This window comes from Harpegnathos saltator, unplaced genomic scaffold (genome assembly GCF_003227715.2).
Source record: "Harpegnathos saltator strain DR-91 unplaced genomic scaffold, Hsal_v8.6 scaffold772, whole genome shotgun sequence".
NCBI classification, from domain to species: Eukaryota; Metazoa; Arthropoda; class Insecta; order Hymenoptera; family Formicidae; genus Harpegnathos; species Harpegnathos saltator.
The window spans coordinates 259,660-270,897 of NW_020230618.1; the positions used below are offsets into that span (position 1 = coordinate 259,660).

The window sequence follows — 11,238 nt, forward strand, 5'->3', positions numbered from 1 at the left end:
ACACTTAGTAAAATCGAGAAGGCGCGCCTCTCCCGATTTTCCAATCTCGAGCACTTCCGCTCCGCTTGTTCCTCCCTCTCTCTCTCTCTCTTTTCCTCGTGCAGCACAAAGAGAGAAAGAGAGAGAGAGAGAGAGAGAGAGGGGGGAGGGTGACGAGTAACGTCAACACCTCTCGATTCGGCGGCTCGTGCGGCTCACCCCGAAGAGCCCCGGAGTGTCCGGTGCGCCTCGTTAAACGCGAAGAACCGCGCGGCTGTAAACACAAATGGCACCCCGTGGCGATCGTCGTCGCGCAGCTTCCGCCAGCCTCCCTCTCTCCCTCCCTCCCTCTCTCGCTTTCGTTCTCTCCGTCGAGTGGCAATTCGAGTCGTTTAGCACGCCGTCGCTCTCTCGAGGGCACTCTATAATGGAGAACCGCCACTCTCTCGTCGATTCGACACCTCGACGACGACGGTCTCTGCGAACGATTCGCGTCTCTCCCGAACAATGTCTGTTTTCAGAAGCGCGCCGAGCGCGTAGCCTCCGCCGAGCGAGCGCGTTTATTAACACTTAGTGAGCTGTTAATCGACACCGAGATATCGCATTATGGATCCCCGATTATGGAGCCCGATGGTAGTGGTGGTGGCGGCGGCGGCGGCGACGACGTCGAGAGGAAAACAGCGGCACGTTACTTATCGCGGAGGAGTTTGCGCGCTCGGCAAAAAAGCGAGAGAGCTCCGGAAATTTGACGGCGGGAAACAGCCGGAGCCCGACGGGACCGACGCTCTGGCGGGGAGTTTATAAATTATGAATATTTAAGCGTGCATAGAGACAAAAAAGGAGCGAGAGAGAAAGAGAGAAGGGGAAAGAGGGAGAAATCTGTCGGGCGCGCGCTGCTTTTTCCGTACGTCCACCCGTTGTCGTCGTCGTCGTCGTCGTCGTCGTCGTCGTCGTCGTCGTCGTCGTCGTCGTCGTCACCGTCGTCGTCGACGGGCATCGCTTATTTTCCCGGTCTCCAGTGCAATAACGTCGCGCAACGTGAAAGGGGTGCTTAGGAAACAGGCCGGTACACGACGCTAAAACGGCAGCATCCCTTTGAGACGAGCGTCAAAGCTAATGGACCTCTCTCTCTTTGCCGCCGCGCGCGGCGTGCTCTCTTCACCTCTCTCTCTATACCTCGCTATCTACCGGTTACTGTACCTATACAATCACGATGCACCAGCATCAACGCCAACACTGACGCCAACGCCAACACCGACGGCACTTCCCGCTCCTTCGACCACCCTCTGCACCCTCTCAACCCTCCTCTCTCCTCCCCCCCTCTCTCTCTCTCTCTCTCTCTCTCTGTCCCTCTGGTGTTCATCTCCTCCCTCGACCCCTCCCATCTTTCACTCTTTCCATCCGCATTACAAAAGCGGGTCGCGAAGGGTGGCAACGTGGAAGCCCCGGTAATGTTTAGTACCAGTTGATTGCAAGCTCGTTAGAATATGCATAAAGCATCGTTGTTAAATGCCCTTTCTCTTGCGCGGCCGTACCGCGCGGAGAATTTAATGGGTGCGCGGCTCCCGTAATGGCTGGCAGCTCCGGAAGTGTTTGCCGAGTTTGCGCTATTTGCTAAACGGCACGGTCGTAGGAATAGTTAACGATCGTACGAATGCAACATGCACGATGAGCATCATCGGGCGGCGAACGATGTACGCGCTGCACCGTCGTGCTTCAATTTCCACTTTCCGAGGGATAGGATTGGCGACAGGTGAATTTCGCTCTGACTCCTCCGCTCTCGGGCGATTTCAATTGCGCTCTTTACACCTCGCAAGGATCGAGCGCGTTTTTATCGCGCGGCGCAACGAATCCGTTTGCGTTGCTGCGTGAGGAACAATTGCACTCGAATTGATGGAGACGTTCGAGACAAAAGTTCCACGTCTCTCGAGATGCGAATTCGAGTGAGATTTCATCGCAAGAAATTTAGAGAGCAACGAATTGTACTCGCATCGCGGCCTGCGCTTCAGAGAGTTTCTCCCGGAATGCCGAATGACTGTAATAATATATTATTCTTGCGCTTTAACAATGACAACGTGCAAGCGTCAAGCGTCGTCTACGATGACAGTAAGCAGTAAGCAGTAAGAAATAAAGCAATCACAGGCGATTGTGACAGAAATAATCGACTGTGGTTGGTCCATTTTTTACTGTTCACGCTTACTTCTTAGGGCGGGATTACGATGAACTTTACGTAACGGGACGCGACGGGACGTGAAGTGACGTTACGTGAATTTGACGTTTGAGGTTATATTAGTGTGAGAGATATTTTTCGAAGAAGAATTCAGTTTGGCGACGGGCATAACCTGGTGGAAGAACTCCGTTTTTGAAAGTGTCACACGAACTGTCCGACTTGACGGAATGCAACATCTAAACTTGACATTGGCAAGCTTTACGTCGCGTTAACTTCCGACATTTCACGTTACGTAAAGTCGATCGTAACTAGCCGCATATAAAACAATGTGTTTTAGGTTTTGTGTCACTTCACGTCCCGTCGCGTCCCGTTACGTTAAGTCCATCGTAATTCACTGCTTACTGCCACTGTAGACGACGCTTCAAGTCACGCGCAAGGAGCGCGCAGTTCGCGTGCGCGCTCCGGCCGTATGTTTAACGCGTCTTGCGCGAGATTGAATTCCACCGAGATATCGGGAGGTTTGATTTGTTCGATCGCCCGTCGCGAGCGTGTACACAGCGGCAGGAGTTTGAAAACCGATTAGCAGTGTATTTCGAAGCATCAAAACCGTCGGATACCGAGTCGAGTACCAACGTGCGCGCCAACGTGAAACTCCGAACAGGCTTCGAACTTGCTGGTCGCTCCACCGCGACATTTATTACCTTTACCAACGGGGAAACTGCCGCGAGTTTCCGCCGCGGCGGCGGATTATACGGGGAATTAGGCGAGCCGGGATTAGCGTTACCCAATTTTCGCGTACTTCCCGCTACTCTAATATCCCGGCCGAAAAATAGAGCGCGCGCGACGCTCCGGAAGAAGTGGGCTTTTTCCCACGCGGGAGCAAGGAGCAAGCGTGTTGCGTGCGCGAGTTGATTTTGATCTAATTGCTCCTTAAATTCCTCGGATTGGAATCACACTCGACACGAACGAAAAGCGGCAGTATTTGCGCTCGAGGCGCTGGGTGCAATCAGACACTGCCGCTCGAAATTGCGGCGGAGTATGAACGTTTCGCTCGAGTTTCGAGCGAACGCTAACACCGCATGAGCGAATGCCTCAGTCGATCGAGGCGGACATGTCGTTTCCCGTACGGACAGTGGAGTACATTCGAGTCACCTCATCGATTTCGGCTGGAAATATCCTCGAGAGTGAATTGCGCAGAAATTGAGCAGAAATTCTCGTCTCCGAATTGACGCTTTTCTGGCTAAGACTTCTCTCGTCAACATCCCGTCGGCGTCGTCGTGCCTTCGGAGGTAAGGACGTGGGGAGGCATCCCCGAAGCAGTTCGTGTTTCCGGCAGCGCGAGACGACGCGGACGCGCCGGGAAATCGGAGAAGCTGTCAACGGAGCGCCATGCATCTGCCACTTATCCGCGCCGCCGTCCTCGACCGCGTCTACCCGGGCTCTACCTTTTTTCCCCACAATGACGCTCCATTTCGTCACAATTATGTCGCCATTATTCGGCGCGAGGAGAGCGCGTTTTAACGCGCGGCACGAAGCGAGTCGCGCTCACAATGCCCCGGTTGTATCTGTACATCATCTGTACGCATCCCCGCGTGCACGCACCCATTATATAAGCACCCACATACATACACGCGCAAACACAGACACGCACACATACAGACGTGACCCGGAGGTCATCGCGGCGACCGCTCGAGAAATCGACCGTAGATTCTTCCCTCGATCGCGCGTTTTATTGTGTTTTGACAGCGGCGGCGAGTCTGGTTTCGCGCAACCACCTCCGGTCGGCTTTACTGTTTCCCGCGGTCGTAGCCATCGTCGTCGGAAGAGATTGATCTTATCGACGCTCGAGTTTGCCCCGCGAATTCGAGAGCACCTTACCTCGCAGCCTTCCTCCGTCTCTCCCGCCTTTCCTCCTCCCTCCGTTTCACCGTTCTTCTGTTGCTCCTCTCGCCATCTCTCTCTCTCTCTCTCTCTCTCTCTCTCTCTCTCTCTCTCTCTCTCTCTCCCCCCCTCTCTCTCTCTCTCTCGCTTCTACGTTGCTTCTACAGTTTTTTCTCTTTGCTCGGCGGTGGATCGCATATTCGATCGGAGCAGCAGATTTAGAGTTACGAGCTCGTCCGGGTCCTGTTTCGCGCGAGCAAATACGCTCGCCGGTTATTTCGAAGAGGGCCGCCTCCTTTGAAAGGCTCCGGTTATCGCACCTATCTACCCCGCGATTTTCACTGTTGCCGTTAATGCAATGTCCCGGGGTTTCACGTAGATCCCCGGGTGTCCCATCGTGGCGCGAAAAAGCGCGCAAAGTGGATTATGCCGGGAAATTGCATCTTTTTACACGACGCGATATTCGCGCGAATTTGCCGTTAAATGCAGCTCTAAGAGCCGTACTTACGTTCAATATGTTCTTCGTGGGCTTTCTCCCTCCCTCTTTCCCCCCCCCCCCTCTCTCTCTCTCTCTCTCTCTCTGTGTGTGTGTGTGTGTATGTGTGTGTGTGTGTGGGTGGGTGTGGGTATCCCTCTATCTCTATTTTTCCACTCGAAAATACGAATCCGTCCGAAAGCGGGGAAATTGAATAGAGTCATAATTCTTGCTAACTGTCGCACGCAGCCACAAAGAGGAAAAGGTTTCGAGGACTCGAGTCGTGAAAGCTCAGCGTGAAAGCTCAGTTGTCACCTGTCGCAAGTACAAAACGAACCTCCTCTTCTCGTTTACGCGACGCGCGATACACAGTCGCGGGGAACGTTATCTCGCTCGAGGCTATATTTTCCCATTTCCACGCAGAGGGGAAAAAGATCGGCGGAATCGGCCGTGACGATTCCGAACGAACCGAGCGCGTTTCAGTGGGAGGGGTCAGAATTCCGGAGCTCGCGGAACCAAATTTGCTTCTACCAGCCACGGGGACTCCCTTTCCTTCTCTACTCCCAAAATGCGTTTGCATCGTCCATCGTCACGTGGAATTCGACTAAACTTTTTTCTCCGTGCGCAATTGGCAGAACGACGCGCGCTTAACTCACGACGAATGAACACGCCGGATGAACGTTACTCCCGGGGACGCAAAAGCCGTACACCGTACACGGCCGGGGGGAGACTCGCCTCGCCGGGAGACAACGCGGGCTATCGTTATCCGCAGCCGTTGCGCGTATGCGGTATCTACCGGGTGGGCACGTAACTCCGGCGTCGCCGGTGACGCGCCGATATGCAATACGCGCAGCCAATGCTGGCTGTATTTCCGCTCGCTCGACGAGGCTCAGGCGAATGCGAATGCGACAGAGACATACATGGGTATGTCGTGATGGAAGCGGTTAGTAGGGGACAAGTAGTAGCGCCCTGGGTGCGCGGGACGGGTCGGGAGGGACGGCTGACAACGGGCTGTTATTTGCAACGAGTCGCGACAATTGCAACCCGAGCCGATCTCTCGCCCGCTCGCCCGCTCGCTTGCGCGCAGCGCACGTCGGCGTACACGTCCGGTTAGATAAACGCCATATTGCTGCTGCTGCTGCTGCTGCTGCTGCTGCTGTTGCGGCTGCACACCCTCCTTCCCCTCCTGCCCCTCCGCCCCGTACTCGCCCTCCCGCCCCCGATACCCCTGCGCGGCCCGATTGAAAATAGTGTTTTTGTGCAAGCCGAAACGGCAGATATGAAACCAGCATGGCGGATGCTTACAAATAGTTGCGGGGCGGCGACTACGTGTATAAATGCACGCCGAGTACCCCGGGTACTCCTCGCGTATCCTTTGTCCGCGAATCGCGCCGCGCACGGCCCGAAAGGATTTTCCGACGGGCGCGGAGAGAGGGTGCAGTGGATATGTGTGCGTACGTACACGTGTGTGTATATGTGTGAGAACGGTGGGGTCGGTGATATCCCGTTCGATCCTCCCTCCTTTCTTGTCCTCAATCTTCCCCCGTCCGCGAGAACGTCTTTGACGCCGGCCTTGTCGACTCCACCCGGAGGACCCGATTTTCGGATCGGTCCTCAAGGGGAGACTTAATTGCTAAGGAAAAGCGCGATCATCGTCGTCGTCGTCGTAGTCGTCGTCGTCGTCGGGGATAGCGCGACTCTCGTTGTATCGTGGTGACGATTTCTCTACCAACGGTCTTGGGGGATTCCTGCGATTCTCTCGTTGCGCCGAGCTCGACAGAGAGGGACACGCGTACAGTCGAGAGTTGTTGCGTGGCGAGAGAGCCAGAGGACAGACAGAGGAAAGGACAGAGAGAGAGAGAGAGAGAGAGAGATAGGCAGGCAGAAGGAAGTGGGCAAGGGGCTGGAGGGGCGTGAAAGGGGCCGGGCTGGAGGATGGGGGAGCTGGAGGGAGAAGAGCAATGCCATTTCCGAAAGCCACAGTGCAGCACGCTCTGAAAACGGGAAACACGCATCGATCGTCTCGACTCCCTGGCACAGGATCGGCTATGATATCGAGCTACGTTAGGCCACGTAGATAAGAGAGACGACGCTGGCAGCCGCACCATCATCAGGGCCGTCACCATCTCCACCACCGCCCCCGGTGGCCAGATTAGGTTGTCCGGGATCAATATCGGCGACGTCGTAGGTGTGGCGGCCGGTGGTGGGTACCGCGTTACCGCGCCGTCCTCCGCGCTGCCATTGGTCGGCGTACCGGTTCTCGGGCTCCTTTTTCCGCGGCAGGTCCCGCGCCGGGTGCTGCGCCGGGTCCCGCGCGTTCTCGCCCGCGCTCGGGTAACCCAGGCTCCCCTTCCCCGCGGCCGTGTTTGCAGTGCGTGGTGGGTGTTACCCGGCGTCGCGCCCGCGCCGCGAGTGGGGCGAAAGCCATCGGCGAGGCGGTCGCACCGGCGAGATCGTAAATCATGACCAGTCGGCCGCTCGGAGCGCATCGTGACAAACAGGGTGAAAACTGTTGGAAAACAGGGAGCACCGCGGTCGCCGCGACGTTGCCACCCCCGGAGCGGCGTTAATTCACCACGCTTGGGCCTCGCCGACCACGGCTGTTGAGCGCGCGTACCGTGTACCCGGTGGTACCGTACAGTCCGGCTGTTACGGCGGGTTAAGTCAGTGTTTCCGCGAGCCGACACACACGTACGCACACGTACACACGTACACACAGTGCCTCTCGACTTGACTCCGTCAGTCTGCTCCGGTCTGCTGGGTAACGATCCGTATGACCACGTAACGGGCCCGAACTCGAACGAGTCCCTCGTTGACGACGCCATCGCGACGGCCGCTCACCTGGTCCGCGTGTCGCTCGCGTGAGGATCAAACCGGCACAGTGTCGATCTCAAGGAACAGTTCGCTCTGTCCGATCGGCCGCGGCCATGTGCAGCAACGAGAGCCCGCCGCCGGCGAAGGAACCGCTCGCCGTCGGTCTGGGTAACCCCATGGCCGGCTTCTTGCCAGGCCTCGAGCACTATCGGCTGCAACTGTACCACTACGCGATGGCGGAGCGACTGCGACTGGCACAGCAGCTACATCCACAGCACCCTGGTGTTGGCCACCCGCCGTCGAGCGCGTCGACTTTAAGCATGAGCCCGGGTTTCCCGGCGCCGTTGCCGCTGTACCCGGCAGCAGCCGCCGCCGCCGGATATCCTGGCCGGTTGGCGCTGTCGATGGCGTTGCTGCATCCGCATCACCAGCGAATACCGGAGGAGCCCAAGCCCCAGCACAGCTACATTGGCTTGATCGCGATGGCGATATTGTCGTCGCCCGAGAAGAAACTTGTGCTATCCGACATCTACCAGCACATACTCGAGCACTACCCATACTTCCGCACTCGCGGACCCGGTTGGCGCAACTCCATCCGGCACAATCTTTCGTTGAACGACTGTTTCGTCAAGTCCGGTAGGAGCGCCAACGGTAAGGGTCACTATTGGGCGATCCACCCGGCGAATCTCGAGGACTTCCGGCGCGGTGACTTCCGCCGGCGCAAGGCACAGCGGAAAGTACGCAGGCACATGGGACTGGCGGTGGACGAGGAACCGGACAGTCCTAGCCCGCCACCATTGCCGGCCACCCCGCCACCTCCGGCGGCCCTCGGACCCCCGGTGGCCACGCAACCGATAACCGGCCTGTGGACGCCGCATCATCATCACCAGCAGCAGCAGCAACAGCAGCAGCAACAGCAGCAGCAGCAGCAACAGTCACATCAACAGCACTCCTTCCAGAGCCAGTCGCTGCGGCAGTCGTCTTTCCAGCCGTCGAGAAAACGGCAGTTCGACGTGGCATCGCTCCTGGCGCCGGACGATCAGCAACACCAGATTGTGGAGTCCGATCCGACCAAGTCGCGGCGCTTTAGCTGCAGCGAAGACGAGCTGCACGACCTACCGGAGCCTGATCAGGACGAAGAGGACGTCGACGTCGACGTGGTCGCTGACGCGAACGCCTTACCGTCGCCGGGCACGCCGCCGTCGGTCAGCCCGGACTCGAAGATTTTGTCGCCGACTGGCCATTGGAATCACCAGAGTGTACAGAGCGGCGGCGGCGGCGGCGGCGGCGGCGGCGGCGGCCAGCAGCAACAGCAGCAGCAACAGCAACTCTCGGCTGTACATCTTCACAATCATTTGCACGTGAGGAACTACTACATACCGGCCAATTCCGCCGGCGGCTCCAGCGTCTAATGACGAGTCCGAGCCAACGAGCGAGTCGGTTCGCACAGTTCGCAGGTAGCTGCTCGTGTTGTCTCGTGTGCTCACGTTCTTTTGCTCTGGACCCTGGTCGTCCTGTTCCCCGCGGAACGACGACGTTTCGCGTGTTGATCTTGCGCCTGTACGAAAATTGTCCTGGCTGTCATCAGACGCAGGCCAGAACCCGATTAGGATCCCCAAATTTGTCCCGAACTTAGTGGCTCGGTCGTGATACCAATTGGGGATCCTATTTTGGGGTTCTCCATTTGGAATCTCGGGATAAAGTATTATGGGAATCCGCATTTATCTTTCGCTCGATTACGTTTGTACATTTTTATTCCGTCAAGTAAGGGGTCCGTTTTTACAGCGACTATCGAATTATCGGCGGAATAACAAACGAGGAAATTTTAACGTAAAGTGGAGATCAGGAAGAATATTGGGTGAACCTTGAGTTAGGTCGCGTTATCGCTTATTCTATCTACGTAGACTCTACGTAGATATCTCTCGCAGTCGGGCTGGATCCTAATTAGACCCCAAGACATCTTCTATGGGCAGCTGAACACTGCGGCTTTCTCTCGGGGGAAAGATCGCCTTGCGAGAGAATGTTGTCTCTCCACGACGGAGAGATCGGTGTTCGCAAGCGCGGGGGAAAGCCTTTTCGGAGTTTTCGGAGGAAGCATGACGATCGAGTCGAAAGCAAGATCGAAAGTACACGAGAGCGTCCGTAAAGGATATTCTTTAAGCGTCTCCCCGGAGGACTCGCATCGTCCGCGGCGCTTAGCACGGCGTTTTCGCGCGCACGCAGGGAGAATAGACCGCGAGTGATCTCCGGAGAACGGACTCGGCGGAAAATTGGCGGCCGATTGGGTGCCTCGGGTCGAAGTCGGGCCACGAGAAAAACAGATCGATCCGTCGCCGATTGTGTCTCGAGCGTCACGGGAGCCAGGTGTCTGGTCTGCGCTCGACGAAATGGCGTGCGTCCTTGCGTTCGTCGCTGCGACGGAAACGCCGCGCGGCTGTGACGCGAGATTCTAGTCCGATCGCTCATCGTTTCGTTGAGACGTTTCGCGAAGGGAAAAGGGGAAGAGAAGAGGCATTTCCTGATGCCATTCGCAGCGTGTCGCAAACGTCGTTGGGAAGCATCGTCGTGTCGCAGCGACGGAATTATCGGAATCCTTCCATCGCGCCATCGGACGATCTCCGCGTGCTTCTGTCCGTCGATTTTCGTTCGGCCGCTCGACTCGAAGAAGCTCGACCCGCGCCGCGCCGGTCCCGAGCGCGCTTTTCATTTGTCTCGCACAAAAGTCACGTATGGCGCGTTATCTCGGTCTCGAGGAATTAGGCGACTTCGTCTAGCGTCGATCGGAATACGGATCAGTAAGCGGGCGGACAACGTGGAATTCTCGAAGGACGTCCTACGGATTTCCGAAAACGTCCGGATTTTTCTCGAACATTTCGATTTTGCTTTCAAGTTGCCGTCTTCCGCAATCTTTGTGCGATCCTCACGGGCCTGACAGCCCGCTTACACCTCTCGCTTACCCCGATGAATAAATGAATCTTGCACGCGGAGAACGGCTGGCTTCTCGCCCGACGCACGACCGAGACGCACTTCTCTCTCCGAGCGTCGGAGATCATTTGAGTCTGGTCTGTTGAAGTCGAGTCCGGCGATTTGGCGCGAGCTTCGGTTACGCGCTCCGGAACTTATACGTGTACTATATAGATAGATGTCTAAGAAAAAAAAAGTATGTATATAGACCGGAGTTCGACGGCAAAATCCCAACGCGAAACTTTCCCTCGATCGCGGCGCGATCGGCCGATGGCGAACTGCGCGACGATCGACGCGATCAATCTTGCACCGGCGGACAGCGGGAAAATTTCATCCCAATTAGAGAGAAAGTCCTGATTTAATCTCAATTAAGGAGAAACTTGTCAATATATATATACAAACTTTGGCCGTCCCAGGCCGCCAATCATAAGCAATTTTGCTGTCCAAACGGAGAAGCAATGTTTTATCAATTTACGATATTTATTGACATTATAATAATATTACTTTTATGCACAGTAGTGTCGTTATCAACGACACTCATTATAGAGTTTGGTTCCTGGACGATAATTATCATTTGCTTGCTTGTGATTGCGAAGATCCCTCGTGCCGTGTGCCGTGTCCAGTTGGGATTCTACCGGCGAATTTAGGCATCTTTGTAAATATGAGAATCACGCGAGCGAGCGAGCGAGCGAGCGAGAGAGAGAGAGAGAGAGAGAGAGAGAGAGAGAGAGAGAGAGAGAGAGAGAGAGAGACAGAGAACGTAGGTCCGTTCATCGCCGTGTCGACACGGTAGCGCGTAGAAATGCGTTGCACGCGGAGCATTACGTCAGACTGATTGCGATCTCGGCTGTTCAAAGTGTAATATAAAAGTCGTCTAAGGTACCTAAGGTAGCGAGATATCTCTCTCCCCCCGTTGTATAATCCGCACCCCCATGTCGCTAGAGACGGACACACG

At 56.2% G+C, this 11,238-nt stretch overlaps 1 protein-coding gene across 1 annotated transcript; it reads left to right on the forward strand.

Annotated features, from left to right (window-relative positions):
* Positions 1 to 6,764: 6,764 nt before the first annotated feature.
* Positions 6,765 to 11,000, forward strand: fd102C (forkhead domain 102C). The gene has a single exon (XM_025306247.1). The coding sequence runs from the start codon at positions 7,433 to 7,435 to the stop codon at positions 8,729 to 8,731; it is 1,299 nt and encodes a 432-aa protein (XP_025162032.1). The 5' UTR covers positions 6,765 to 7,432; the 3' UTR covers positions 8,732 to 11,000.
* The last annotated feature ends 238 nt before the right edge of the window (positions 11,001 to 11,238 follow it).